The sequence below is a fragment of the Mustela nivalis genome (genome assembly GCF_964662115.1).
Source record: "Mustela nivalis genome assembly, chromosome: 1".
In the NCBI taxonomy this organism is placed as follows: Eukaryota; Metazoa; Chordata; class Mammalia; order Carnivora; family Mustelidae; genus Mustela; species Mustela nivalis.
Genome location: NC_139020.1, coordinates 212,307,245 through 212,334,259, shown reverse-complemented (window position 1 = coordinate 212,334,259; position 27,015 = coordinate 212,307,245). Strand labels below are relative to the sequence as shown.

Here is a 27,015-nt window from a genome sequence, read left to right as displayed (position 1 = left end):
CGGCGGGGACGGAGGAAAGCAAGGCCTCCAGTCTACCTTCCGACCGCACCGTTCCCAGGGCGGGCTGCGGAGGACAAGGGGGTAGGATGGGGTGAGAGAAGGACATCAGGGCCCGGCTCCTGCCGCCTCCAGTGCCCAGACCCTGCCAGGACCCCATCCCTGCACACGCACAACCCGGCTCCCCAGGGTAAAGCCCGGAGAGCCCTAATTTATGGCCCGCCGCGACACGCTGGAGCAAGCCTTCCTTTCCGGCTGCCAGAGCGCCTGGCCAGAGCCAGTTCTGCAGAACGCCGGGGGCAGGGCCGCGCCAGCATTCCGAGGCTGCCTAAATCACTGGGCCTGACAGGAGGCGGCTGGCGAGGATCAGGATGCTTCTCTGGTCCCCGCCACGGGCCCCTGCTTTGGAGGCTCCTGGTGGCCTGTCAGCCACCTGTCTGTCGCATAGGGACAAGGCTCCTGGGCCCGCCTGTCTGGGGTGCTCTGCCCCAGTGCCCAAGAATTTGGAGTCAGGCCCTGCGTGGGCCCTGGGTGTGTCTTCCACATGCTGTTGGCTTTGGGGGGGCGCCCAGAGACGGGATGGCCTGGGACCTGCAGGGGGGCTACAGGGAGGGCTGGGGGGGGGCGGGGCTGCACAGCTCCTGTGTTCAGGGCCCAGCCGGCGCCGCTGGCCCTGCCGGAATAGACCCAGAGGCCTTCTGTCCCGGTCCCCTGCCGGGCTGCTGCTAGCATGTCACGGTCAGCTAGCCCGCCGGGGACGGGGCTTCACCCCAGAGTGCCGGAGAGGGGGGGAGGGAGACGCACACGAACAAGTATACACAGAATTTATTTCTCTTTGCTTCGGAACCTGCCCGCAGACCCAGGAGGCGGCGGGACTACACCTTGGGCGCCGCGACGAGCTTCCAGCCCTCCAGCTGGCCCATCTTGAACAGCGCGGCCGTCATGCCCATGTACGCGCAGGCGGCGGCTCCGACCCCGTAGCTGTGAGCTGTCAGTCGGGAGGGCAGCGTCAGGCGTGCGAGGGGCTCCCCCACGGCCACCCAGGAGCCCCAGGGCACGCCCTTCCCTCGAGATGTAGGGGACGGGGCTGTGGGCTCCTCGAGGACTAAGTCCGGTGACCCTCGGCTGAAGAGGAGTGTGGAAACCCGGCAACCGAGGCAGGAGGGAAGCGGGAACCTAGGTCTGGGTGTGGGGAAGGGGGCAGCTGCGCTCGGTCGAGTCTGAGCTGGTGCCCTGGCTGCAGGCGCCAGGCCCTGTTTGCTCTGTGGACTGTGAGAGCGAGAGCACAGGGGCCCCTGCTTGCCCGAGGGCTGTCGCTGGGCAGAGAGGCCAGCCTGCTGAGGGCAGGGCTCACCCTCTGGGCAGGATGGGGTGTATGTCAAACCCTGGGATGTGCAGACCTCCCTCCTGCCTGACTAGAACCTTCCACCAGGCACTGGCCGGCTGGTGGGCCACAGCAGTTGCTAGGCCTGAGGCTGTGGGAGGTAGAGTGAGCGGTGTCTGCTCTGGGTTCCCAGTGGCTCCGGTGTGCAAGGCTGGTGTTGGGTTCCTGGCCTGCCTCCCACTAGGGAGGAATGCTCTGCTGGTTCCCATGTGACCTCAGGCCACCCAAGGCCCCTGAGTTAGTCCGCGCCTTTCTAGGTGGGCACGGGGTGTAGCTCCCCCACGGGGCTATGTTTGGTCAGGCAGGGTTCTGGGTGCTGTGGGACAAGGACCATGCACAGTCTCCACGCTTGTGGGGCAGGGGCAGAGCCAGGCAGTCGCTAGTGTTCTCTGACAAGGGGCAGCAGGGGAGGGCGACATGGAATGAGGTCAGTGGGGGTCCCAGATCACACACAGGGGGTCTGGACAGTGAAAGAGGGAGCTGTGCGGACATCTGGGGGAACAGCACTCCAGGAAGTGGGCATATCACATGCAAAGGCCCATGGGCAGGACTGGGCCTGGCTTGGAGGAAGAGCAAGGCAGCTTGGGTGGCTTGTACAGAGCAAGCAAGGGGGAGACAGGGAGGAGGGGAGGGCAGAGGGGACAGGGCAGGTCATGCTGCCCCCTGGGAGTCAGGCTGAACGGCACCGGGAGCCACAGGGAGCTGTAGGGACTTGGTGAGGTAGATAAGCAGCAGGTGCTTAAGCAAGGCAGCTCTTAGTATTACTGAACTGGCTGGTGACAGAGGTTCAAAGTCACGGGAAGGTTTCACCGGGACTGCCCCCTCCTCTGCAGGGTGCGCGTCCCACACACCTAGGCCCCCCGCCTGGTTCCTGGTCTGGGACAGAACGGGGGGTTGTGGTCAGTGGAGGTCGGGGTGGGGGGCTCACTCACTGCGTGCTCCCAGGGTCAGGCCTCCGGCACAGCCTCCAATGAAGTAGTTCAGGGGGTCGTCGGGCTTCTCACGGACCTGGGCGCTGAGGCAGGAGGTAAGGCCAAATATGGCTCCGATGGCGGCTGTTGGGGTGCGGGTAGGGGGGTGAGCGCTGAGTCAGGGCCCTGGGGCCAGTGCCACGAGGGCCCCTAAGGAGCAGCCAAGGCCTGCTCACCTGCAGTAAATGTGTAGCGCCCTGTCCTCGCCACCCCCTCCAGGAAGGTATCCGGGGGCTGGAGTATGACACTGTAGGCAGAGACGATCAGGCCTGTGGAACCAGAGAGGGGACGGTGTGTTGGACCAGGGCCTGGGCGCTGAGACCAGTAGTGTCCCTGGCTGGGGGCAGGCCCCTCCACTGTCAGAGGAACCCTTTCTCTCTCTATCCCCAGGTGCTCGGAAGGAAGCTCCTAGCACCATCCCTTCACCCAGGAAGGGGCTGTTCTGAGGTTTACCCAGGGTCCCACAATGGGCAGCCAAGGTGGGATTCCAACCCCATCTACTGCTCCAAGCCCTGGGCTCCCACCCCCACCTTCAGGCCCCAGCCTCCCTCCTCAAGGCCTGACCTAGGCCAGGGCCCTTTGCCCTCCACAGTGCACGGGTCCAGCCTGCAGCAGACAGGAGAACAGGCCCGGGGGCCAAGAGGACGGGCTGCTCTCCAGCCTCAAGTGGCAGCACAGACACCACGGCTGTGCCCCACTGGGCTTGGCGTCCGGATCCTGCTCCCCACTCCCGGCCAAGGCTGCATTCTCCCATGGGGCCCAGGGCTCCTGGGGCTGCCAAGGCCTGCTGCTCATCACCCTTGGGCCCCCTCCCTGCTGGCAGCTCGGGCCTGGGCCCATCCCTCACACCTGGCTGGCTTGGCAGCCGCTCCCGCCCACCTAGCCTCGACACTCTGGTCAGCTTTTCCATCTCTGCTCGCCCTCGCCTCCCTGCCCGACACTGGTTCTTACGCATGAGGGGCCTGGCAGGGGCTGGGCCTGGAGCCGAATGCCAGGTGGGTGGCGAGGCCCGAGGCTCTGTCCTCAGGCACCCTGAGCAAATACTGGTCCCGGCTGGTGTGTGGGTCTGGGGTGAGGCCAAGGCAAGGCCCTGGGCAGAAATTCCTCAGTGGGGGGCAGACCAGGGCCCACCTGGCTGGCTCCAAATCAACAGAAACAGCCCAACAGAGCTCCCCAGGCCCCAGCTGACCCTGCTCAGGCAAGCAACACAGCCCTCCTCTCCCTGCAGACCTGCAGCATGGCCCAGTCACCACAGGGACCTCCCAGGGCCAGCCTGTCCCAACCTGTCTGCCAGCTCACAGTCCATGCTGCACAGACCGTGCCCCCACTATCCTAATCCCCATCGAAGTCCTAGAACTGGGAGTGGATGACCCGGGAGCCCCCGATTATCGCAGGACAAAGACCACCCCACCCCAACTGTCTCCTAGCAATCATCCAATACAGTGACCTGCCACAGGTGTGGTCTCTACTGCCTCTACTGTGATCTCTGCTGCCTCTGACCTTTCCATGGCCCGCCATCACCCCGCAAAAGGCCCCCTTCCCATCCCCACCTGCTCCTGGCTCTCTATCAGCCTCCAGAAGTGACCTCCGGACACAGCGCAACACGCTCGGCCCACCCGTCCTCCCCATCCCTCCCTTCCTCCACAGGGACCGCATGCTGTCGCCCCTTGTCACAGTCAATGTGTGCTCGCGTTCATCCAGCCAGCACCCATCGACCTACAAGAGTCACTGGGTGCCTTCACTCATTCATCCACTTGATTCATCCAGGGTCACTGTGCCCCCCCAGGGTGCTGAGCTCTGCAAGGCGGGTACAGGCTCCGTTTCCTCCAGGAAAGCGAGCAGGAAACAAGCGCGTTCTCTTACTGAAGCCTGAGGGGAGGCAGGGAGGTAAGGAAGGATCCAGGAGTCAAGTCCTGTAGGCTGAGTGGAGCTGGCCAGTGAGAGAGAATGCAGGCGGACGCAGTGAGCGACACACACACACACACACAGCGACACCCTCAAAGGCTCACGGGAGCCGGTGACCACCATAAATCCGAGCTGCCTGGCACGGACCTCTGTCAAAGGTCCCCACCCACACTCCCTCAAAGACCTTCCAGCAAGCCCCCAGGACTCCTAATTCTCAGCAGCACCCCACTCCTGGAACGTGCTCCGTCTCCCCCAACAGCCTCCTGGGGCTTCAGTCCACCCCCAGGGCCTGCGCATTTGTGGTCACACGTGCTCACTCCGACTCACAAACACCAACATTAGTCTTTCTCAGGTTCAAAATCCCTTAAACCACCCACTTCCCCAAATCTCCCTGAAGGCCCCCCCATGCCCCTCAGGGCACCTCCCCTTTAGACACAACCCTGAGCCTCCCTAAACTCCTGCCAGGCATTCCCCAATGTCAGCATCTCCCTAGAAGAATGTGCTGGAATAACATCCCCCTGCACTGGTCCAATCCCGCACCGCGCAACCCTCTCCAAAGGCCCCCCAGAGACCCCGCTACACACCTCTAGTGTCCCGACAACTCACCACTCAAGCAGATGCCACGTAAGCCATCCCCAGGGACTCCCCGTCCACCCTCTCTCCCGAGGCCCCTCCACAGGGACCCTGCACGCACAGTCCTTGCCCCAGCCACCCCCAGGAGCAGATCAGCAGATGTGGATTTGCACACCGTCTCGAAAAGGCCCTGGGGTAGTTAACACACCTTCCTGGCCTTCAGTTTCCACCTCCGAAAAATGGGCACGATAATCGTTGATCTCAGAACAGGAGAGCAATGATTACCCTTAATCCAAATGCCTCCCAGGGGAGACTCAACTTCTGCCAGGCCTCGTTTCAGGAGCTGGAGATAGGGAGGTGGCCAAAACTGTCATTCCTACTTCTCAGAGAGACCGGAAGGGGCGAGACGCCGAGGTGTCCCCTGCAGGAGAGTGCCAGGGCTGAGTCCCCTCCTGTCCTCCCAAGGCTACCCTTATAGTAGCTCGGGACCCATTTCACCTGTGACCTCCTCGGCACCGCTGCGACCCTTCTAGTGGTCTCAGTAGAGGCTTCAGATCACCCTAACCATCCCACTCTCCTGAACCCTAAAAAGACTTGATCTCAACGTTCTCGAACTTCTGTACCCCGCCCCCCGCTGGAGACACACCAATAATTACCCATGATTCTCCCAAATAACCTCAACTTCGTTAACTCTCCTGAATCCCCAGCTCCTTTGACCTCAAGAATGGCCTTCTGCCACTCAACACTTCTCCAGAGCCTGGGGGTTCAACAATAACCCCCAAATCCCAGCCCCCACCCCCCGCAACCGCTTCTGACGATCCCAGTGGCCAGCCTGTCACACGTACCACTTCCCGGTGTCCTCCAACCCTGCCGGACCTCCTTCACACAAGAGTTCCTCAGGGCCGCCTCAGACACCCCCACGACGACCACGTGTCACCCCGTGAGATACCCAGCGCTCCTGCCACCCCCTCCGACAGCTCCCAGTGACCCCGTGGCCTCCCTGCGCCCTCTGAATTAGTCCAACACCCCCACAGAGTCTATCTCGTACAAGAGCTCCCCAGCAACCCAGGGCCGCCCTAGACACCCCGGCGACAACCTTCCACCACCTGCGAGACCCCAGCGCCCCGGGACGCCCTGGGACCGCCCCCAGCGATTCTATGACCTCCCTGCATCCTCTGCCCTCGGGGCCTGGCCGGCGCTCACCAGCGGCACCACTGATTGTGGTGCTGGCGTAGGTCTTGCGGTGGCACTCGGTGCCATCGGGGATGTCCAGGTATCGCTGAAGAAGCGTCCGCGCCATAACTGCGAACCCCCGACCCCTCACCACACAAGCCCGCCGGCTCCCCACGCACAAGGGCAGCCGCCGCTCGTTCTCGCGAGACTTCCTGGGCGGCGCGCGCAACCTCTCGGGCGCAGGGGTCGACAACAAGCGTGCAACTTTATTGAACGCCGCGGACACAGACACGGCGGCGCGCACGCGCCGAGTCGGGACTGGCGACAAGGAAGCACGCGTGCATCCTCAGCCAACTTCATCAAGGAGAAACTGAGGTCAGCCAGATTCGGTGAAGGCAGAGCTCGGTAGTTCCAACTCAGAAGGTCCTAGGTTAGGAAAGGTCGACTCCCGGAGGTGGGGCCTAATCCAGGGGCGGGCTATGACCGGTACTAGGCCTATCTCCAAGCGCAGTTCGGCTGCGGGGCGGGGCTCCACTTGATAGGAGCAAGATGTAGCGCTGGGGCGGGGCACAGCGCAAATGTGACCACTCCCAGCGCCAGAATCTGCGTGGGGGCGTGGTCACACCCTGTCGGTCCCCAAGCCGGGCTCTGAACCGCGTGGGACTATTTTGGGGCGTGGCCAGGTTCGGGGGCGGGCAAAGGTACCGATCTCAGGGCTAGGGTTTTAGCGGGACACCAGTTTAGTGGCTGGCTTGTCCAAGCCCTGGGCCAGAGGATCTCCGCGATAGACTTGGGGGCAAGGCCAGAACCGGAGACACGCCCCGAAAGGGACTTGGCCAATCCAGAGCTGTATATTTGCTTAAGGGGCGTGGCCGTGGCCGTTGGGGTGGATCTGAGAGAGGTGAATTCTGGGGCGTGGTCAGGCTTCCCGGCCCGTGGGACCCAGACCAATGCTGGTGTTGGCTTCTCAGTGGGGCGGGGCCTGTCTCGAAGGAGGGACCAGTCCCGTTGCAGGAGCCTGAACGGGGCGCGCCGCCGAGGACACCGGCCCCCCTGGGGGCGTGGGCTGTCAGGACCTTGGCCAATCTTGGAGTTAGGCGGGGTTCAGGGGCGGGGTCTCGAGGTGCCGGGACCAGTGCGGGTGTTTGGGTTTGAGGAGGGCGCGACCCATCGTGTCGCGGCCAATCGCTCCGAGGTACTGAGCAGGCTTCTGGGGGGCGTGACCCGGGGGGGCGTGGCCCCGGGGCGTGGCCTGGCCCGGTTCCGGGCCGCCGGGGAGCGCGCCGGGGCCATGTCGGCGCCGCCGCCGCTGCAGATCCGCGAGGCGAACGCACACCTGGCGGCTGTGCACCGGCGCGTCGCGGAGTTGGAGGCGCGGCTGGACGCGGCGGAGCGCACAGTGCGCGCCCAGGCCGAGCGCCTGGCCCGCCACGACCAGCAGCTGCGCGCTGCCCTGGACGAGCTGGGCCGCGCCAAGGACTGGTGAGGCCCGGGGCGGGCCAGGTGGACTTCTCTGAGGTGGGCGGAGGCGGAGCCGAGACTGGACGGGGAGGAGAGGCGCGGGAACCGTGTGCAGTCCCGTGCGGGCTGGACTACCGGTGGGATGGGAAAAAACACCAAAATACTCGAATTAGTCACTGGCACGTAAAGTTAAGAGGTATCACACAAGTGCAGATTTCTAACTTAGAGCCCACTTTTCCACAATGCAAAATCTGCTTTTTCCGAGTGGCGCAGGGGTCACCGACCTCCTAGGCACTGGGATCTATGGCAGGTTGTGGAGCAGAGGGGGATGGGCTCATACCAGCCGTTTTTGAAGAACCCCTCTGGTTTTGAAGAGGCGCTGAGGATTCAAAGGGATGAGACAAGTGCTCAGGAAGGAGGGAGGTCAGGGGCCCGGTGGGAACGAAGCTGGTTGGATTAATTCATCCATCTTTACTGCGTACCTACTGTGTGAGGCACTGTGCTGGGCGCTAGAGCACACAAGTGAGACCTACGTAGCTCAGCCCTTAGGCAGACGCATCACTAGGCAGTTACAACATTGGATGGTTGGGGTTGTGATGGAAAGGCACATAGGATTCTGAGCGGGCCTAGATGGAAGGCTTCCTGTAAGAGGAGCTGTCTAGGGGCGCCTGGGTGGCTCAGAGGGTTAAGCCTCTGCCTTCCCCTAGGGTCATGATCCCAGGGTCCTGGTATTGAGCCTGCTGTCAGGCTCTCTGCTTGGCGAGAGCCTGCTCCTCGCCCCCGCCCCCCCCCCTCCACTTGCCTCTCTGCCTACTTGTGATCTCTGTCAAATAAATAAATAAATAATCTTTAAAAAAAAAAAAAAAAAGAGGAGCCATCTAAGCTGAACAACAACTAGGAAAAGATGTAGGGAAAAAGGGAATCGCAGGGGAGCAATCAGAGGGTTTTAGTTTGTTTTGGCTGCTGTTACAGAATGCCACAGGCTGGGGGGCTTAAACGACTGAAGATTTCTGCTCACGGTTCTGGAGGCTGGGAAGTGCCCCGGACAGATTCAGTTCCTGGCTTGCAGATGTTATCTTCTTGCTGTGTGCTCACAAGGCCAGAGAGCAAACTCTCTGGTGTACCTTCTTAGAAGGGCGCTAATTCTATGAGGGCCCCACTCTCATGAGCGCATCCCAAACACTCCATCTCCAGATACATCACATGGCGGGGTGTGGCTAGGGATTCAACATAAGAATTTTGAGGGAACACATTCAATCGGTAACAAGGGGGTCTTGAAGCAGTGGTGAGCAGCATGGCCTTTATCCTGATGGGGAGCCCCGGGTAGTCAGGGGCAGGGAGGAGGAGAATCTCTGGTCCCCTCAGTACCGTAACTGCCCTGTCTTGCCTTCTGCCAGTGAGATTGCGGCTCTCCAGGAGCAGCTGCTGACCTCCGAAGCCACTGTCCACAGCCTGCAGGCTGCTGTACGCCAGAGGGATGAGCTCATTGGGCAGCTGCAGCCCCGGGCGGAGCTGCTGCAGGACATCTGCCGTCGCCGGCCACCCCTGGCCGGGCTGCTGGCTGCCCTGGCGGAGGCTGAACGCCTGGGGCCCCTGCCAACCAGAGACCCCAGCCACCCACTCCCTGGTGGGCCCAGTCCACGCCTTGCCAACAGCACTGGGGAAGAGGAGGACAGGGACCGCCTGCAGCCTGCAGTGTTTGGGACCACGGTGTGAGCCCCGGAGCACAGATTACACAATGGAGACAGAGTTCCACTGCTGTGGGTGTCCTTGGGGGTCACCAGTGTCCCAGAGGGGGTCCTGTGACAGAGCCATAATCCTTTGCAAGCATCAAAACCTGCTAAAAAGTCATAGATTTCAAACAGGCAGCCCGAGGCCCAAAGATATATTTAGTCCAGAGAGATTTTTCTTTCTTTTAAGATTTTATTTTTAAGTAACCTGTAGCTACACCCAATGTAGGGTTTGAACTTACAACCCTGAGATAAAGAGTCGCATGTTCTACCAACTGAGCCAGCCATGCCCCCCCGCCCCCTTTTTAAACAAAACTTTACATCAATCAACTTGTTGAAAAAATTGGCAACGTTTCACAAAAATCTGGATTTCTGGCTTCAGTCTTGGCCATGCCTGCTTGGATCTGAGCTCAGGGTACCCCCTTTAGCCAAAGTGTGAGGCCCACCTGGCTGCCTCATCTCTCTTAGGGCTGCATGTCTGGCCCCTGAAGCATCTGAGTTTGAGATCCCTCGCCTGTGCAGGCAGATGGCATCGTTTTCTCCCCCTTTCCCCCCTGCCCTGATTTTTGTTCCTTCTGAAGCATCCCTCACCCCAGGCTAAAGCTTTCTTATTCTTCATCCCAGACAAGAATTGGGAACCTCAAGGCTTGTGCCGGTTTGCACTGGTTATATGAAGATGAACTTTTAATCCTAGATTCTTTCCCCTAAGCCTGCCTGCCTGTCAACCTTTAACCCAGAAGAGAGCGGGGTGTGTGGGGGGGGTGAGACATGCTGACATGCTGGCGGCCGGGTTGGGGTGCTGCCCCAGGGAGAGCTCAGGCATCCCTTTCCGCTGGCTGTTCCCTCTGCTTGGGACGCTCTTCCCCCAGATGTCACATGACCCATTCCTTGTCACTCAGACCTTTGCTATGGTGATCTCCGTGTGGTGATGTGGGGGGTGGTGGGGGCCTTCCCTGCCTACCCCTGCTGTTACCCATGGTTTTCCTCAGGGGATGTCTTGGCACCAGAGTGTAAGCTGCCTGAGGGCAGCCCTCTTGTTCTTTATTCTTTATCACCAGCGCCAGGGGCACCCTGGGACCTGGGACCTCAGTAGGAACAGGATGGGGTTTGTGGGCCCTGAAGGGAGCCAGGGGCCCCCAGCACATCTGATGCGGCCCCAGCCAGTTCGGCTTTTCTAGCAAACAGCTCGCTCCTTTTGATATTCCCTGGAGAATCTATTTTTAAACTCCTTATTTCTATGCTGCTCTTCTCGGCCAGAGACGTTCAGGGTGCCTTCCCCCCCCCCCCCCAACCAAACCAGGGAGCCCCCGTGCCTTTCTCTGCGCAGCCGGGTCCCATGTCTTCTTGCCTCCTTACTCAGGGAACCGTCCCACCAGGAACCACCGAGGGGCAGGGCCCGTTTTGGCCTGGAAAGGTTGGTGTCTGTCCCCAGCCCTCAGGATGGTGCCGGCCTGCCTGGTGTCTAATACTGACCCCTCAGTGCAGTAACAATGGCCCCATTTTCTCTGGGTCAGTAAGGGGTGCTGCTTGTACAAGGGGAAGGCGGGCTGAGGCCTGCCTGAGTTTAAGAATAAATTGGACGATTTCCTTGCCTTGGTCCTTCCGCCTTTCTTCCTGTGTGGGGGCTGGAGAGGTGGCCCCGGGTGGGGTCCTGCTGGGCTGGGGGACACAAGTTATAGTCACGGGCACTCGTGTCTAATCTTTGCAGCCCACGCTTCCCCATCCTACAGCTATGGAAAGTGAGGCTCAGGGTGGTGAAGTCAGCTGGCCTCGGGGTCGGGAGGGCCTGGGCCACTTCCAGTTTCCGGAGTGGCTACTGTTGACAATCTGGTTCTCTTCAAACGAGGAGATGCGAAAGCAGAGTTACAGTAACTGCGGTGTTATTTTACATTTTTCTATGGGGAAAAAAAAAGTGTGATTTTTATAACCCTCATGAAAAACACAATGGAGTATTTCTCTGCCCACTTGAAGAGTTATGGACTGCAGCAAGCCCCCAGAATGTCACTGCAGTTTCGCATAATGCAGACAGTGTCACATCAGCTGTGGCCTGACCCACAGTGCCGGGCTGCGTGCGACCCGTGGCCTGGTTTCTGACAGCAGCAGCAGCTTCAACACCACCATTGTGCCCTGTCCGAGTCCAGGCTTTGAAAAGCCTCTGATGACCTCTGGGTCTCTGCGGCAGATGGGTCCCCAAATGGGGAACATGCTTTACTTACTTCCTGGAAATCCAGTGTCATTTTCAATCTTGCCAGTCGGGGGGACGCTCAGTTGGCGTCTCAATCGGAGGCCTTCTGTGATGGTGGCCTCGGTGCTTCTTGGATGCCATGGGGGGCCGGGGCCACTTTTTCATCTGGAACCGCAATGCCCCGGCTCCCCCATCTTGTTAGGAGCAAGACCACCAAGTGATGTTGGAGAACTGAAAAAACCGACCACCAAAAGACTCACGTCGACAGAAACCCCATACTGGCTCTGGAATAACTACCGGGAACTGCTTTGTCTGACTGAACGCTAGTACAACCTGTAAGACCGCTGTGTCCTGGCTCGGCCACATCGGTCTGAGCACCAGGACAGGGGCCTGGGCCGCCTCAAGGCCTTCTGAACTTGGATCCCTTGGCAGCTTTGGCTGTGAAAAGGGGCAGGGGACCAGTAGAGCCCAGAGAGGAGAGGGGTTCTGCTCCAGGTCACACAGGAATTGGGTCTTGAGCCTCCTCGGCATGGCCTTGCCTCTGTCTGGGACACTGTGGTCACTGGAGGGCTGTGGCCCATCCCTCCTTCTTGTGGCCAGGAAGTGGGACCACCCCCACTGCCTCTCTGGGTCTGGCTCTGTCCCAGACCTGGACACTGCAAGGCTGGAAGTGACCAGGGCAGAGTGTGGGTGGTGGTGCCAAAAAGAGCACTGTCCTGTCCCTCTTGGCCCTGCCACTCTGCGCCCCCCTGCCCCGCCCTGGGCTGTGTCTGGAGCTGTGAGGCACTGGCACAGTGAGGGTTACAGCTGGGGCCCCTCCCAGTCTCCTGAGCCACCATCCCTTAGCAACAGGCCTGCCAGGCAGGACGCGCTGCCAACGCTGGATAGAACAGGCAGGAGCCAGAGGAGTGGCTGTCTGGACTGCAGGACAGTTGCTGGCCAGGTGAGCAGGCAGGTGGACAAGGCAGGCTCCTGGCACCGGACCAGAGCCTGGTCAGCCGAGTGGGAGTCCTTCCTCGAACTCCCCCGGGCCAGTTGCCCAGCGCCCGACCCGCCATGGATGCTGTGGACGCCACCGTGGAGAAGCTCCGGGCACAGTGCCTCTCCCGAGGGGCCTTGGGCATCCAGGGCCTGGCCAGGTGAGCTGTCCCCTTAAACCTTCTTAATCCCTAGCCCCAGGGACCACTTTTTAACTGCGCCCCATACCCCTCAGGTTTTTCCGCCGCCTGGACCGGGACAGGAGCCGGACCCTGGACTCGGGCGAACTCCAGCGGGGCCTGGCTGAGCTGGGGCTGGTGCTGGACGCGGCCGAAGCAGAGGGCGTGTGCAGGCGCTGGGACCGTGATGGCAGCGGGGCGCTCGACCTGGAGGAGTTCCTGAGGGCACTGCGGGTGAGGCCCTTCGCCCTGCGGCCGGAGGCGCGGGGGGTGCTTCGGCGGGCTCGCCGATGTCTGTGCTGACCTTGGGTGCCCGGGAGCCCCAGACTGGGGTGCACCAGACCCCCCCCATCACTCCCTGCTCCTTTCCAGCCCCCCATGTCCCCAGCTCGGGAGGCGGTCATTGCAGCTGCCTTTGCCAAGCTGGACCGCAGCGGGGATGGCGTGGTGACCGTGGACGACCTCCGGGGAGTGTACAGTGGCCGCGCCCACCCCAAGGTGCGAAGTGGGGAGTGGACCGAGGAGGAGGCGCTCCGCCGCTTCCTGGACAACTTCGACTCCTCCGAGAAGGACGGGCAGGTGGGTGCCCACATACAGCCCCCACCCTCCGCCCAGGTCTCTGGTCTCTGCTTACAGCCTGTCTGTCCCCAGGTCACGCTGGCTGAATTCCAGGACTACTACAGCGGCATAAGCACCTCCATGGACACAGATGAGGAGTTTGTGGCCATGATGACCAGTGCCTGGCAGCTGTGAGCCGGGTACACTTGCTCAGCACCGCCCCCCCGCCACCACCCCAGAGCATAGGCCCCCACCCTGGCCCCCTGGGGTCTTAGGACCCCAGGGAGCAAGGCCGTCTCCGTCCAGGCTATGCAGACCTTGGGCCTCACAGAGCAAGCTGTAGCTGCCTGCCCCCCCCACCCCCACCCTGAGCCAGCCCGCCCCTGGGCAGGGAAGCAAACAGCCTTTCTGTGAAGCAAAGCTCAGCGTGGAGCCGGCCAGTCTTGGAAAGCAGCCAAGTTTAGTCACCTGCCCAGAGTTGGGGTGTGGGGTGTGGGGCAGGGGCTTGGGGCCTGCAGACAGGCCAGGCGGCTCTGAGAGGTGAACGCTGTTCCTGGCCGGGCTATCCGGCTTCCTGAGGCCCCTGGGGCATGCAGGAGGCCAGGGTTTTAGTTAAAAGTTTTAATGTAGTTCCCAAATACATTTCATATGACAATCTTACATAAATGTTCCAAAACACATGGGCATTATCTGGTTTTACTTGTCACTAGTTGGCTAAGGCTTAAAGCAGAGAAGTGTGACTGGGTCTGTTGGGAGGGCCTTTGGTGTCTTCCCGGGGCCCAGGCTGCACACAACCAAGCCGAGGCGTGGGCGGCGCAGCTGTGGAGACAAAGCCTTCCGCTCCCCCGACGGTGGGGCTGGGCACTGTCCTCAGAACATCCTCGGAGCCCTGTGCACGGGGCCCTTCTTCACAGGCCGCCCCAGGTGGGTGAGGGCTGGCCGGCTCTTGGCCACGCTCCTGTGTGTGCTGCGAGTATGGGAGATGGCCGGTCGCCTGGAACCAGCCCCCTGCCCCCCCCAAAGGCCCTGCTAAGTTCCCTCCTCTGCCCCTGGTCCTGGATGGTTTCAGGGGCAGTGACGTCGTCCAGGGCTGGGCAAGGAATAGCCAGCAGCAAGAAGGTCTGTGCCTGGGCGCCAGATGGTGGGTGACCGACATGACAGGGAAAGGCAGGGGGGTGGGTACGGACCCTCCCAGGTCCAGTGACCCTGTTTTTAGATAAGCTCTCTGCAGTCTGAGGCCCAACCCCTCAATACCCCATGACCAGCCCTGGAGCAAGCCTGGGTGGGGAACAAGTCGGGGCCTGACCCCACCTCAGCACAGAGGCCAGGAGCCTAGGCGGGAGGAGGATGCGGCCCAGGATGGAGCTGCGCCCGCTCAATGCACAGGAGAGTCTTAACCTCAGAAACCAAACACAAAGCCTTGGGGGAAAAAGATCTAAAAATACAAGCCCCGGATCAGAGTGTGGGAAACTGGATACGGTAGTTAACAGAGCGTCCAGCAGGCCCAGTGTTTATACTCGTGTGGACAGACCCGGTGGCCTGGGCGGGCGACGGCGGCAGAGAGGCCGGGGACACGAGGGAGGCGGGAAGAAACAAGGCGTCCCAGTCCCAGTGAGAAGCCGTGACAAGTCTTAATGTGCCATTTCAATTCAAAGGAGGGGGAGGGAAGAAATGTTCTTTTTCGTTTTGCTCATCAATATGATGAGGTCTCGTGTCCCAAACCACATTCAGGCAGTTCCCGAGTCTGCTTCTGAACGGGACATGCGGATCCGAACTGTGGCCAACCCAGCGGGGAGTGTGGTTCCCGAGCCCCGCGCCTCCACACTGCCGGCGGGGTGGGGCAGGCGGGTGGGCAGACAGACGGACAAAGCAGCAGGCTCGCGGGCAGCCGGCTCCCGGCGCTATGTGCTTCCGGCCGTCTGCCCCTCCCCTTCCTCGCCGGCACCTGTTGGGAAGCAGCGGCCTCAACGTCAGGTCCCTGCCCTGGCCGGAGCCCCATCCCCTGGAGTCAGGCTCCCCAATCCCCGCCAGGGCTGGGACCGCTGGCTCACCGCCTCCAGTGGCCCCCGATGGAGCCAGGACGTCCTCGTCACTGTCGTCCTCGTTGGACGGGGCTGCCCCGGGCTCGGGGGCAGGCATCTTGGCTTCCTGCTCTTGCTCCACGCGGCTGCGCAGGGCCAGGATGCGGTGGTGCAGGGCTGCATACAGCTGGCCCGTGTCCTTGGAACTGGCCTGGGACAGGCGGAGGGAAGTGGCGGGCTTATAAGATTTCTTGGTCAGGGTGGCTGCTGCCCCCCAGTGATGGGATCCCACACAGTCCCCGGCTGAGTCTGGGGAGGAGTCTAACCCTCTCTCCTCAACAAGCTCAGGGACAGTGGACCGAACGAAGCCCCAGGTGCCCCGGGGCCAGTCCTTCCCAGGGACACAGAGCTTGCAGCTGGGATGGCTCGTGTGATGCAGGCCCACTCCTGTCTCTCTTCCACGGACCCCTCTGGAAACTGGCCGGCCTAGAGACCTTCCCCTTCACAAGCTGGCCCACACCACCGGTGCAGAGCACCCCCCGAGGGGCAGTGCTTACTGCAGTCCTGCGGGGGCCAGGCCGGTTACTTCCTCTCCCCAGGAGGTCGGTAGTATCCTGTCCCGTCCCCAGGGCTACTCACGGAGATCAGGAAAACCTTCACGCCCTGGTCCTCAGTGTCCATGGCTGTGATGCGAATGCTCTTTTCACTGGCCTTGTCGATCTGCATCTGGGCCCAGAGCTTGGTGTTGAGGATCAGCCGCAAGCTGCCCTGGGTCCGCATCACTGCAACGGACGAGGCCGCTCAGCCCTGGGCCCCGACCACCACCCCACAGCCAGCTGGGAGAACGGACACATTCCGGAAAGGAAAACACCACGAGGGCGAAACCCTGCAGTTGTCTCAAGGTCCACGTAAGCTGCCCACCAGTCTGCTGAGCCCCACACGCTGGGGGCCGGCCCTGTACTAGCCAGCTCCCTCACGGCCACGTCCGCCACGGGGAGGGTTCTGCTGGTCCACCCAGGAGGTGCCAGGATGGCAGCTTCCTTGGGGAAGGGGATGATTAGGTGGGAGGCAGGGCCAGAGAGGGACATCTGGGGGCTGTGACACTGTCATGTGACACGCTGCCTAGAAGGCAGATGCCCCCTGACTGCCCCACTCACAAGCCGAGCCCCAGCCCCTACTCAATTTTTAAAGTTTTTTAATTTTTAAAGTAAATTAAAAATTTAATTTAATTAATTACATTTAATTAAATTAATTTTTTTAACTTTTTAATTTTTACGCAATTTTTAAAGAAAAAACGTTGAGGCCAATGGCTGCTTAGAGCTTCCAACAAGAGTGAGATAGAAACAGACTGAGAGTGGAGAAAAAGAGGGTACAGACCTTCTTGAGACGTTCCTCCTCTGGAAGTACGTGTCACATCTACCCAAGGCCGCCATCAGCCTGCCTGGTTTATCAGAGCCCATCCTCCCCACAAGTGCCCTGACCCCGTGGACACGGCGGCGACACCTTGGCTTCCTGCCAGCCAACTTCTCTCCACCCCAACCCGGGGCCCCAGATGCAGCGGCGTGGGCCAGCTCAGGGAGGCTGTGGGTGGGGTCCCGGGCTCCCAATGACCACCCTGTGTCCACTACCTGAGGCTCCTGCGCCCCGTGGGCCCACCGCTGAGGCACCCGTGGAGCCCCTGGGACGGGCTGGGGGAAGGTGTGTGGCAAGGAGCGCAGGCTGTATGGGGCTGTTTGATTCCTTATATTTCCCTTTCCATCATAAACCCGCCAGCACTTTAATTATTAGAAAACATGTCCAAGAGTGCTAAGTAGGGGGGGCACCTGGGTGGCTCAGTGGGTTAAGCCTCTGTCTTCGGCTCAGGTCATGATCCCAGGGTCCTGGGATTGAGCCCCGCATCGGGCTCTCTGCTCAGCAGGGAGCCTGCTTCCCCCTCTCTCTCTGCCTGCCTCTCCACCTACTTGTGATCTCTATCAAATAAATAAATAAAAATCTTTAAAAAAAAGAGCGCTAAGTAGGTAGTTTCATTTACCGTCACACTCATAAAGAGGACAGGCATGGAAGAGCTGGCAGCGAGGGCCTCAGGATGGGGCCCGGGCCAGCAGGCCGCGGGTTCTGGGGCTCTCTGGTGGGGACCCATGTGGGGATCCTGCCCTCCTGGGCCTTGGGAAGAGGTCTGTGCCATCCCGGGCCTCTGCAGACACCGCGCTGCAGCTCACCTAGTCGGGACTGAAGGGTCCCGTCGTCGGCCGATGCCATGTCATTGAGCCTGAGCAGCCCCCGGCCTCTCTCCACCCATGACTGCGAGGTCTTGTCAAAGACGAACAGCTTACACTGGATCTGGAACACAAGGCAGCCCTCCAGGTGAGTGGGGCCCTGGCTGGGGGGACACCAGCGTGGACCCACTCCGGGGAGCCTCTGACCCGGCCTGCGTGAACTGCTGGGCAGGGGCCAGCCAACCCTGGCCCGGGAGGCACGTTGGCCCTTGGCCAGTTTTGCATCCTCTCCTCCAGCCAAGATGAATTTTACATTGTCTGAGGAGCATGAAAGCATCACTAAGGAACCGAAGATAAAAAGCAGATACCAATGAGATAGCAGTTCCCCATCACTAGGACGGCATCGAGAGCGGGCACCGGGGACGGGGTGGAGCACCAAGCAGCTCACACGCCACTGGCGGGAATGACACATGGCGTGGCTGCTGCGGAAACATGTCCCTCACCATGATTCGTGTGGAGTCACCGTGCTGCCCAGAAACCCCCCTCCTAGAGCTCTACCAAGGGAAGTGACGCGTGTCTGTGCACACGAGCCTGTACAGTGTCCACGGCAGCATGGTTCATACCCGCTAAAAAGCCGGAAACGTCAATGTCCCTCTATGCAAGTCCCTTGGTGATGCCCTGGGGACAGTCCCCGAGCCCACGACGCTCAGGGAGGGGACCAGACACAGAAGCCCACGTGGGGCGTGAGTCCACAGGGTGACATTTCCAGAACAGGCTTCTCCACGGATGGGGAGGGGGCTTGTGGGGGCTGGGGAGGGCATTTGAGAGGTGACTGCTGATGGGGGGTTTCTTTTGGGGGACGAAAATGTTCTACTGTGATGGTGGTGGCAGCTCCCTAACTGCGTGAACACACTAACCACCACCGGATGGTGCACTGCAAAGTCAATTCCACAGCACGCATCTTCCGGCTCAGTGAACCGTTTGGCAGCCAAAGAACACACGACGTGGATCCCGAAGTGTGCGGGTCTTCACCGAGCCGCGTCTGCTCGCGGAGATTGCCCAACAGCGCTGAGTGGGCAGGAGCAGTACTTCTTGAAATGCTGCATCACAAACTCTCCGATGCTCTACACACGCAGCTCACGGATACACACGCACACGCACAACCGCACGAAGGAGATAAACGAGGCGCACTGAACCAGGAGGCAGAGGAAAGGCGGGACGAGTCTGGGGTGCGGCCGGGATCCCAGTTCCCTCATAAAATAACATGGGGTGCCAGCGTGACCAAACCACCACAGCTGTTCATTCTGGGGGCCCGATACAAGTTTCTCCCTGAACTACTGAGAATGCCTCAAAACAGATCCTTCCGCTCCACACCAAAGTGAGACCAGAAGTCCCTTAGGGCTACGCTCTCAGAAGCCCCGCCACAAGGCCCCGGAGCACGGGGCACCGGCCCTTCCGTCGCTGCACAGGGAGGCCCACATGCCTGGAAGACAGGGGTCCAACCCTCAGGTGCACAGAGAGCCTGGGGGCTACGGCTGGCCTCTCACAGCACCACCTAAGGGCCAGATGCCCCCGACCAGACCCGCCTCACCTGTAACACGTTGCTCTCCGCCTCCTCCCCAGTGATGACTTCCACTTTTTCCAGCAAACACTTCCGTGCTGTTGCCTTGGTGTAGGCGGCTGCAGACTCGGCCAGGGACTCTGAAATGTTATTAGCTAAACGACATTGACTATTTATTTGCTGTGGGTGTGTGTTCGTGTGTTCCTCCTCGCAGGCAGAACAAAAAGGCTGCCTCTGTCTCAAGGGTGCCAGCTCCTGAGACGTGGGGCGGACCCCAAACACACAGCGCTCTGGCCCCAGATGCTGCGGGGGACCACCTGGGAGCCAGCTGCCAGCGTGGCTCCAGATCGCCCACTGCCGCTCACTCGGTAGAGGACGCGGGACAGGAGTCTTCCCACAGATCCCTGAAGAGAACTTCCCCTCCCCACCGCAGGGCAAGAAGGGAGGGGGACAGCCACCTCCACAACCCTATCCCCAGAGCCATCCCGAATGTTTTGTTTTAGGAGGAGCAAGGGCCCTCTCTGTGCGCTGAAAGCCAGCGCCACGGCTTTCCAATTCCGCCCCGGCGCGGGGATCTCGCGTGGCTACCAACGCGGCCGCGAGCTGGGGCCCGTGTCCCTCCTGAGCAGGGATGGGGATGGGCAGTGCCCCTGTGACTCGGTACCCTTCCCAAAAGGTGGTGGCACTGCGACATACCTTTCTCGGGGGTGGCCTCCTGGGATGAGGACTCAGACCCAGACTCAGCAGCTGCGTTTTCCCGGGTGGCATCGGAACTGACTTCATTTAGTTTGGGCGGGCTCTGCGGGGGACGGAAGCACACGGGGAGGAGAGCGTGTCCGGGCGCTCCTGGCGGGCCGCCGCGGCACGACGGGAAGCCGGTCTGCCGGCTCGTGCACTGCTCCCAGGAAGAGGGCTTTTTCCCGCAGTTGCCCTTTCCTTCCGGCGCTGGGGCCCCACCCAGACCCGGCAGAGATCAGACAACCCTTCCTGCGGCTGTGTCTCCACACAGCGATCCTCGAGCACCATTTGGTGGTAAAACCTAGCAGAAAAGTGCCCTCACGAAAAGTGCCCTCAGCTCCGGTCCTCCCCAATCTGCCCTTCTCTGCTCTAGGCGAACTGCCGTCCAAGTCCGCACGAGGGGCCTCCCCTGACATCTCGGGGAGGTGCGTGCCACCAGCTGTTTATCTCTGGACCGTCTCGTTTTAAACAGGGAAAGGACCGTACTGACACTCGAGAAAAGCAGCAGGAGGCCCCTCAAAGTGACACGGACTGAGACAAAGATGGAAATAACAAAGCGGACAAAATGGCCCCTTAACCACACTCGAAACGGACATAGTGGGATTCTACGCATTCGACAAGAAAAGAAAAAGAACAAAGATAAGGAAGCAGGCGAACAATTCTAGAACCCTATCCCAAGCTGGCCAGGCTTTCTGGGAGGGGAGATAGCCTGGCTACAGTGCATGTAAGAGACACCCGAGGAACTGCAGGGGCCCCTCAAGGCCATGTCCCCAGAGCCCTCTCTGTGCTGCAGCCTCATGGTCAGGGACGGGGCTGCTGAAGGAGCCGCCGAGGGATTGGTTCCAGAGGTGTCTCAGGGTGGTCTCAGAGGCATGTGGTTAAGGACTTGGTCTGATGATTATCACTGCGGCTGGCCTCGGCCAGGAGGAAGCACAGCTCCTGACTTAAGGGGAAGCTGGTCCTGGGACGAGGCCTAGCTAGCTGGCATAGAAGAAAGGCAGGAAACTCATACACCAGCTCCTAGAGAGCCTCCTGGTGCAAAACCCCTGCCCCTAAGGTGGAACTGGGTCTTCTTTCTCTTGCAACTGGAAACATCCCCACTTTATAGAAGGCAAAGTGGCAGCTATATTCACATGTCCCTTGCCCTGGGGCCCCAGGAAAAACAGTGCCCATAGGGGCCACTCACCAGCACGCGCTCGCTCATGTTCTGGCCAAACACGAATTTGTTGCTGGCGGTGTCGGCACTATTGGTCGAGTTGTCTAAACTGAAAAGAAGGCACGCTGTGGGTGTGGGGCTCCCCATGGGAGCAGGGCAGGCCGGTGGCACACTCGCCTGTGCTGCACACGTGTGTGCACGGTCAGAGTGGGTAAAAGCCAACCCCTGGTGCAAAAAGCACGGCTGTAGGCACTGCTCAGCTTCCCCTGTGGGGGACAGGTCAGGCCCTCCAGGGGCAGGTGCTCATAAGCCTCTGAGTTAGGCTGTGCCGACGGGTAATCAGACCTTTGGCTCCTACCTCCAAGGGTCCATGGTGTGTGGGTACTATGTGACATGCCTGACAGCCACTTTTATCATCCCCGACCTCCTCGAGGCTGGGGTCACTTCGGGGTGACTGAGGACATCAGTTCGGAGAGGCTGATCACAGAGGTCAGACCAGGCACCACCTACTTCCCTGAAAGAACCCACCAGTCCCCTGGCCTGCACAAAGGAGGGTACACCTCCCACTCCTGGGACACTGGCAGTGTCACTGGATGACCTCGGAGCAGATGTCACCATCACATTTTGTCCGGTTTAAAGAGTCACAGGTGTAAGCAAATCCCAACTTGGGAAATGCTACAGTGCAAAAAAACATGTCTTTCAAATAATATCCAATGTATCAAATAATATTGAATGCTCATCAAGGTCCGGGCAGCCAAGCATGAGGTCACCACTGTTCATGTCAGGCTTCCCTGAAGTCCAAAGTTCCTATGTTCTATCCGGTCTGGCGGCCTGTCTCCTAGGCAGGGACATACTTTCTGTCTGAAATACCCATGGGGCATCCAGGCCATCCTTGAGCACCACCACCAGCAGTGTTAGCCATCGGCGAGCCCAAATCCAGGGTAACGGGTCCTCATAGGCTAGAACCTGGCAGGTAACAGAAGGCGGCCAACCAGCCATTGGCCCACTGGCTTCTGCTCTGAGCATGAGATCCAGGTGACAGAGGTCACTCTGGGGGCCAAGCAGAACTGGAGTCCTGCCTTTCCTGTCTGTCAAATCTAAGCCTACCATCCTGGCCCCTCCACAGCTGTGCCCAGAGTGGGAATAAAGGGAGGAGCTGGGGGGTGGGGCGCAGGATTTTGGTGAAATCTGCTTCCTCCCACGCCCCCCCCCATCCTGCCCCCCAGAAGGACTGGCTAACTCTTAGTCCAGCTGCTGTCTCTTCCCTGGAACCCAAGCTCAGGGTGATGGACAACTCTGGGCCGCTCTGAAGCTGGGCACCAGGCCCAAGACACGCACCTGGAACTGATATACTGAAGGAAATAGTTGGTCGCAGCTGGCGTTTCTGAACTGGGGTGGCCGGCATTCTCCATGTCAGCTACGTCAGTGTTCTCGTGTGTTAGCTGGGAAACAGAGGCAACACTTACTGCTCAGACCACCGCTGTTCGCGACCTCTCCGACTCTGCCCGTCTGCATACCCCCAGCCCACATGGCACAGCTTGCGTGTGTGTATGCGCGCGCCTGTGCACGCACACATGTGTGTGCACACAAGAAGTTGGGGGGGCTGTAATCAACTTCACCATTTCTGCTTTTAACAGTCGAGATAGAAAAACAGTTTGTAAGGCATCAGGAAACTTTTTCTACCTTGTTGAAACAAAATCAAACCCTCAGGTTGGCATCTTACTACCCTTTTCACTAATGCTCTGTAATGAGAGGTCATAAAACGCTTCCAAATCCAATATTTTAAGGGGTTTATCATGAATATAATAAAAGTACTGTTTCTTAAGGGCTTCTTTTATGTTAACTGCCATGTCGGCTCTGTTAAATGTATCACCGAATGTGATTCTCCCGGGAACCCTGAGAGGTGGATATCATCAACCTCGTCCTCTGAGTGAGAGCAGAGGCTCGGGGTGCCAGGAAGTCGCCCCCACCCAGAAGGTGGCATGTAACTGTGAGACCACAGATCCTGTGAGTCCTGGGCCTTTGTAAGATGTGGTCCCCTACCCCAATTTCAAGGCAGCCATCCCCCTAACCTCTCGGAAGAGAATCGACCTGACAGTGCAGGCCAGGACCCTGCTCCCCAAAACGGGTGGATCTCAAGGCCCTTCCTTCTCCTGTGTCCTCCTCCCTGAAGCGAGCAGCCCCCAAGGGGCTCATTACTGTGGCGAAAGCCATGCAGCAGCAATGCCTATTTTTCGCCCCCGGGAACTTGTGATTCTGTTGGACAGTGAGCACCGAAGGAGAAGGCAGACGGCACAGCCTGGTGTTTCCCACGTGCCGGAGAGACTTCCATTCCCTTTCCTCAGCATCATGGACATCGGGGCTAGATTGATGTTCGGGGGGGCGCCGCCCTGATGTCCCCCTGACACTGCGGGGTGTTGGGCGGCATCCCCGGCCTACACCCACTGGACGGGCAGCAGTGCCTACACCCCAGTTGTGACAACCACAGATATCCCCAGATGCAGCCACTGATGCTGTCTCTCAGGCTTTTCAAGGAGCTGCTGCCAGATGAGCTGCTGGAAATGGCCCCGAGGGACGCTCCCTCGCGATGGCTGGGAAGGCAGTGCCGCCCCGTTCTAGTCTCCCAGAGCAGCGGGGCACGGGGTCCCTAGCCCAGACCCCTGCCACTGCCAGATGCTCTCCACCCCCGCCTCAAAGTCCCCAGACTGTACCAGTAGCCCTTGGGGGCCGCTAGGGGTGGTGGGGGGACAGGTGCCACTGCCTCTGATGGGAGGGGAAAGTTCTTTTTCTACCTGCCCTGCCTTAATAAAATAAGGTAATAATTCTCAAGGGTAACTTTGTCCCAAAGGGAACCCTCAGCACTACGAAGGGACACTTTTGGTTGCCACAGCGGTGGGCGGGGGATACTCCTGGCACCTGCAGGATGGGGGGCAGGGATGCTGCCAGTACCCCAGAGCAGCCAGGATAGGCCTGCAACAGCTGAGGATGAGCTGGTCTACACGCTGCTTCGTGCCCGGACAGGGAAGACCATGAGTCCGACCACAATCTCTCCGGCCACGCTGAAAGCATCGGGTCATGCTGCCTGTCTCCTTTGCTCTGAAAATGTGGGTTCTCAGGGATAGGCATGCTTGGCTGCCTCTGTCTGCTGCTCCCGGGAGAACGGGGGAGCCTGCCGGGGAGTGTGCCGGGAGCGGAGCAGTGCGGGATGGCGGGCATGCGACAAAGGAAGCCACCAGAAGCACCACGAGTCACAGGACGAGCGCACAGGCACGGTCTTTGTCTCCACCTCCCGCCCTTTGTAAGGAAAAGCGGAGTTCCTGTGGTTTAACCCGGAGGCGGCGGAACAGACCGACCCAGGAGTGCAAGTGCTCATCCGGGCCTCTGGTCACACACCTTGACTCTGTCCCTCAGGTTCTGCCCGAACACAAACGCCTGCTGTGCAACTTGCTCTTTTTTCTCACAGTTTTCCTCCTCACAAGTATCGCTAGACTCATTTTTCTGGGGCTCTTTCTCCTAGTTAGAAACACAAACAAGACGACAACTGAAAAGAAGTAACAGGTTAGCCCCGAGAAGCAAGACAGGCCATCTCTCGCAGTTCCATCTGCTGGCTGTGTCTCCTCTGGCACGGGTCCCTGGGCGGCTGGCGCTGCCCAGGTGTGGCCTGTCCTCGTATCACCAGGGACGCCGGAGGCGGCGGGGCTGGGCCGCTTCTCGGTCTCCCTCCAGCTCCCAGCCGTGCAGCGGACCTGCTGCGCCGGCCGCCCTAGCTATCCAAGTGTCTAAGTAGCAGCAGGTTGGAGAGATGGTCCCTAATTTTAATTCCGCTAACTGGTTTGAGGGGTGCAGGGTGAGGGTGCGCTCAGGGATGTTCTAAAAGTGAACTGTGGCCTATCGTCTCCACCATGTGCGCTCCAACATCTCCAGGGGGTGTGGGGGAGGTGGAGGGTACAGAGCCTCAGGCAGCAGCTCAGCTGCCGAAACGGCCGAGGAGAAACACACACACATGCAACCTAGCTTTGTGTCCAGAAGCCTCGGTGCGGTGCTGCAGCTCGCACGTCAGATCTGCCTCTGCCCCCCGCAAACGCAGGCTCTTCAGAACATGCCCCTCATTCTCCAGCTGCCGGGCAATACTACTAGAAAACACATGCTTTTGGCCTATGTAACCCTCCCAGAACCCTAGACTTTGCTCAAAAAAAAAAAAAAAAAAAATGCTGAGCTGACCCCCCCAGATAGATTTCTTCTGCTAGAACGGGCCCATGTGTATGAATCCCTGAGCTCTTCAGCTGTGGAAATGGGGAGGGCAGACATCTCTCCGTATAAAATGGCACAAGAACTCATCAATGGAAGCCAGTCCCCCAGACTCAGGCTCAGGGACTCCCCAGAGGCCACGGGACAGAGTGCCAGTTGGCCACCTGCAGCGGGGCGGTGCGGGGCCCGGGGAGGGCCGCACTCCAGAACAGCGGACAGACCATCCCGGGCGTTCTAACAACTATGGACATCAGCTGCTGTTGCGCACGCACACTGCTGAGCAAATCCAGAAAGCCTCCTGCCCGCCCCCACCGCGCCACTCAGAGCAGGTGACTGTCCACACACTCAGCGAAGCTCCGAGATGTTTCACGACCTCCCTGCCCAGCACAGACACACCTCAAGTGCTCGTGCCTCGTCGGAGGGGCTTCTCCGTGCAGGGTTGTCGGGTGATGTCGCGGTCATGGTCCCCGTGCAGTCTGCCGGGATACTGACCCCGTTGGTGCCGCTGCTCGGGACTGCAAGGACAAGAGGACAGCAGGAGGGTCACCGGGACCTAGTGTGGGACCTCAAGTACGCCCTTCCACCATTTAGACCAATCGTGTAATTTCTCCTTTTTAAAGAAAATTCTTACATTAAAAAAACACAAACGAACCCAGAACTAAAACCTGACAGAAATGAGAGTGTCTTATCACTTATTCCACAAAGGAATTTTCAGTGTACTTAAAAGCGATACTGCTAACTAAGGTAAAGAAGAGAAAAAGAACATATATCGAAGAAGGAACAATTACAAGTTTTAGAAAACACGGTTTTCCGCGTAACATCTTGAGTCTGCGGACTTCTCCCTGTGACTAGTCGGGGTCGCGCGGCACACACAGGTTTCAATCTGGCTGACCGGCTGGCAGAGCGTATCAGAAAGCTTCCCTGTTGGAACTCTTTAGAGATCACTATTTCCCTCGTGCGGGATGTCGGATTGCTTCCGACGAAGAATTTTTGAATTACAGGGAGAGACAAGGAGGAAGACAAGAAAAACTCATGAATATTAAGAAACTAAAGTCCCGTGAGGACCACGAGCTGTGCGGAGACCAGGGAAATACGGTGAAGAGGCAGGGCTTCTGGACGACAAATCAGGTGAAACTGCACACATGACCCAAATGACCCTTCAGGTCTCTTGCACACACGGGCCGACTTTCACCTGCAAACTTGCTGGGACGGACTGCAGAGACTCGGCAGGGAGCCAGCTTTTATGAAGGCAGCGTGTGCAGAAAGCACGCTGGTCACCCTGGCCTGGTGCCACAGGGAGACGGTGGGACCAGGCTCTGGCCTCCCTGGGCTTGCCGCGGACTTAAGGGATTGCTTCCCCGGCTCTAATTCTGAGTTCAGCAGATATGGCCGAAGTCACTTGTGTCAAAACACAGCTGTCCCACGCCCACTTCGCGAATGCTCTACACCCTGCCGTGGGAGCCTGGGTGCCAGGCCTATTTCTTACCAGTCTGTGAGAGTGCCTTTGGCTGTGGGGCTTGTAACACTGCCGGGCGAAGCACACTCCGCTGTTGCTCCTTGGGCTTCTGACTCGGCAGACCTGAGAACAGAGGCTGGCTTGCCTGGGGCCCTTGGACCTCGTGGGCAGAAACGCACAGCCCCGTACTGGCTCTCAGGGGTTTTCCAGAAATTAATTCAGTAATGCTACAGGGGGAAACCAAGGGACAGCTGTCCTCAAGCATTAAGCGCAGATGGTGCAGAGAACCACAGGCAGCCCCCCAGAGCTTAGGACTCTGCTCAGGCTCACATAAAAATACCCTTTGCACCTGCTTTTCCAAGTGCCATGCCGAGAAAATCCATCTGCCAAACACAGATTGGGCAAGAAGCTCGAGAGAACGCTTCCAACTCTGCACCACTGCCAGGCCCTGCTCCCCAGCGGCATGCCACTGGATCGTGGCCACTCTGCTAATTAGGCCTTCTCCGTGGCACGCTAGGGCCGCGA

The 27,015-nt window shown here is 59.7% G+C and overlaps 4 protein-coding genes across 32 annotated transcripts in view; 2 read left to right on the top strand and 2 right to left on the bottom strand.

Moving 5' to 3' along the window:
• Nucleotides 1-804: 804 nt before the first annotated feature.
• Nucleotides 805-6,466, bottom strand: NDUFA11 (NADH:ubiquinone oxidoreductase subunit A11). The gene is made up of 4 exons (XM_082734542.1): nt 6,034-6,466; nt 2,529-2,621; nt 2,314-2,436; nt 805-985 (listed from the first exon to the last, which is right to left on the bottom strand). The coding sequence occupies exons 1-4, from the start codon at nt 6,128-6,130 to the stop codon at nt 873-875; spliced, it is 426 nt and encodes a 141-aa protein (XP_082590668.1). The 5' UTR covers nt 6,131-6,466; the 3' UTR covers nt 805-872.
• A 785-nt stretch (nt 6,467-7,251) lies between these two features.
• On the top strand, nt 7,252-10,786 carry VMAC (vimentin type intermediate filament associated coiled-coil protein). Its single transcript, XM_082734529.1, has 2 exons — nt 7,252-7,485; nt 8,862-10,786. The coding sequence occupies exons 1-2, from the start codon at nt 7,295-7,297 to the stop codon at nt 9,178-9,180; spliced, it is 510 nt and encodes a 169-aa protein (XP_082590655.1). The 5' UTR covers nt 7,252-7,294; the 3' UTR covers nt 9,181-10,786.
• CAPS (calcyphosine) lies at nt 8,944-13,774 on the top strand. Of its 2 annotated transcripts, XM_082734505.1 has the most exons (4): nt 8,944-12,518; nt 12,593-12,770; nt 12,909-13,115; nt 13,188-13,774. In XM_082734505.1, exons 1-4 carry the CDS (start codon nt 12,436-12,438, stop codon nt 13,287-13,289), a joined length of 570 nt encoding a protein of 189 aa, XP_082590631.1. In that variant the 5' UTR covers nt 8,944-12,435; the 3' UTR covers nt 13,290-13,774. The 2 variants fall into 2 exon arrangements, with proteins under 2 accessions (XP_082590631.1, XP_082590630.1); XM_082734504.1 differs by having other exon boundaries at nt 12,243-12,518; nt 12,909-13,330.
• Nucleotides 13,701-27,015, bottom strand: part of RANBP3 (RAN binding protein 3) — a 54,544-nt gene continuing 41,229 nt past the window's right edge. For 9 of the 28 annotated variants that reach the window (XM_082734376.1, XM_082734355.1, XM_082734380.1 and 6 more), the window contains 11 exons: nt 26,521-26,613; nt 25,431-25,549; nt 24,180-24,299; nt 22,125-22,228; nt 20,817-20,895; nt 19,589-19,691; nt 18,923-19,047; nt 17,335-17,455; nt 15,755-15,897; nt 15,146-15,326; nt 13,701-15,039 (listed from right to left, as the gene is read on the bottom strand). In XM_082734376.1, coding sequence (XP_082590502.1) covers nt 14,996-15,039; nt 15,146-15,326; nt 15,755-15,897; nt 17,335-17,455; nt 18,923-19,047; nt 19,589-19,691; nt 20,817-20,895; nt 22,125-22,228; nt 24,180-24,299; nt 25,431-25,549; nt 26,521-26,613 — 1,232 coding nt within the window. In that variant the 3' untranslated portion in view covers nt 13,701-14,995. The remainder of the gene's footprint in view (nt 15,040-15,145; nt 15,327-15,754; nt 15,898-17,334; nt 17,456-18,922; nt 19,048-19,588; nt 19,692-20,816; nt 20,896-22,124; nt 22,229-24,179; nt 24,300-25,430; nt 25,550-26,520; nt 26,614-27,015) is intronic. The other 19 variants (XM_082734366.1, XM_082734377.1, XM_082734381.1 and 16 more) reach the window with 3 other exon arrangements.

Excerpts from the sequence above, each read along its gene's own strand:
- NDUFA11 (XM_082734542.1), bottom strand. The coding sequence starts at position 6,130 with ATGGCGCGGACGCTTCTTCAGCGATACCTGGACATCCCCGATGGCACC. Across the intron at positions 2,622-6,033 it reads CACAATCAGTGGTGCCGCTG|GCCTGATCGTCTCTGCCTAC; the intron begins GTGAGCGCCGGC and ends CTGGTTCCACAG. Across the intron at positions 986-2,313 it reads CCTGACCCTGGGAGCACGCA|CTCACAGCTACGGGGTCGGA; the intron begins GTGAGTGAGCCC and ends CCCGACTGACAG.
- VMAC (XM_082734529.1), top strand. The coding sequence starts at position 7,295 with ATGTCGGCGCCGCCGCCGCTGCAGATCCGCGAGGCGAACGCACACCTG. Across the intron at positions 7,486-8,861 it reads CTGGGCCGCGCCAAGGACTG|TGAGATTGCGGCTCTCCAGG; the intron begins GTGAGGCCCGGG and ends GCCTTCTGCCAG.
- CAPS (XM_082734504.1), top strand. The coding sequence starts at position 12,436 with ATGGATGCTGTGGACGCCACCGTGGAGAAGCTCCGGGCACAGTGCCTC. Across the intron at positions 12,519-12,592 it reads GGCATCCAGGGCCTGGCCAG|GTTTTTCCGCCGCCTGGACC; the intron begins GTGAGCTGTCCC and ends CATACCCCTCAG. Across the intron at positions 12,771-12,908 it reads AGTTCCTGAGGGCACTGCGG|CCCCCCATGTCCCCAGCTCG; the intron begins GTGAGGCCCTTC and ends GCTCCTTTCCAG.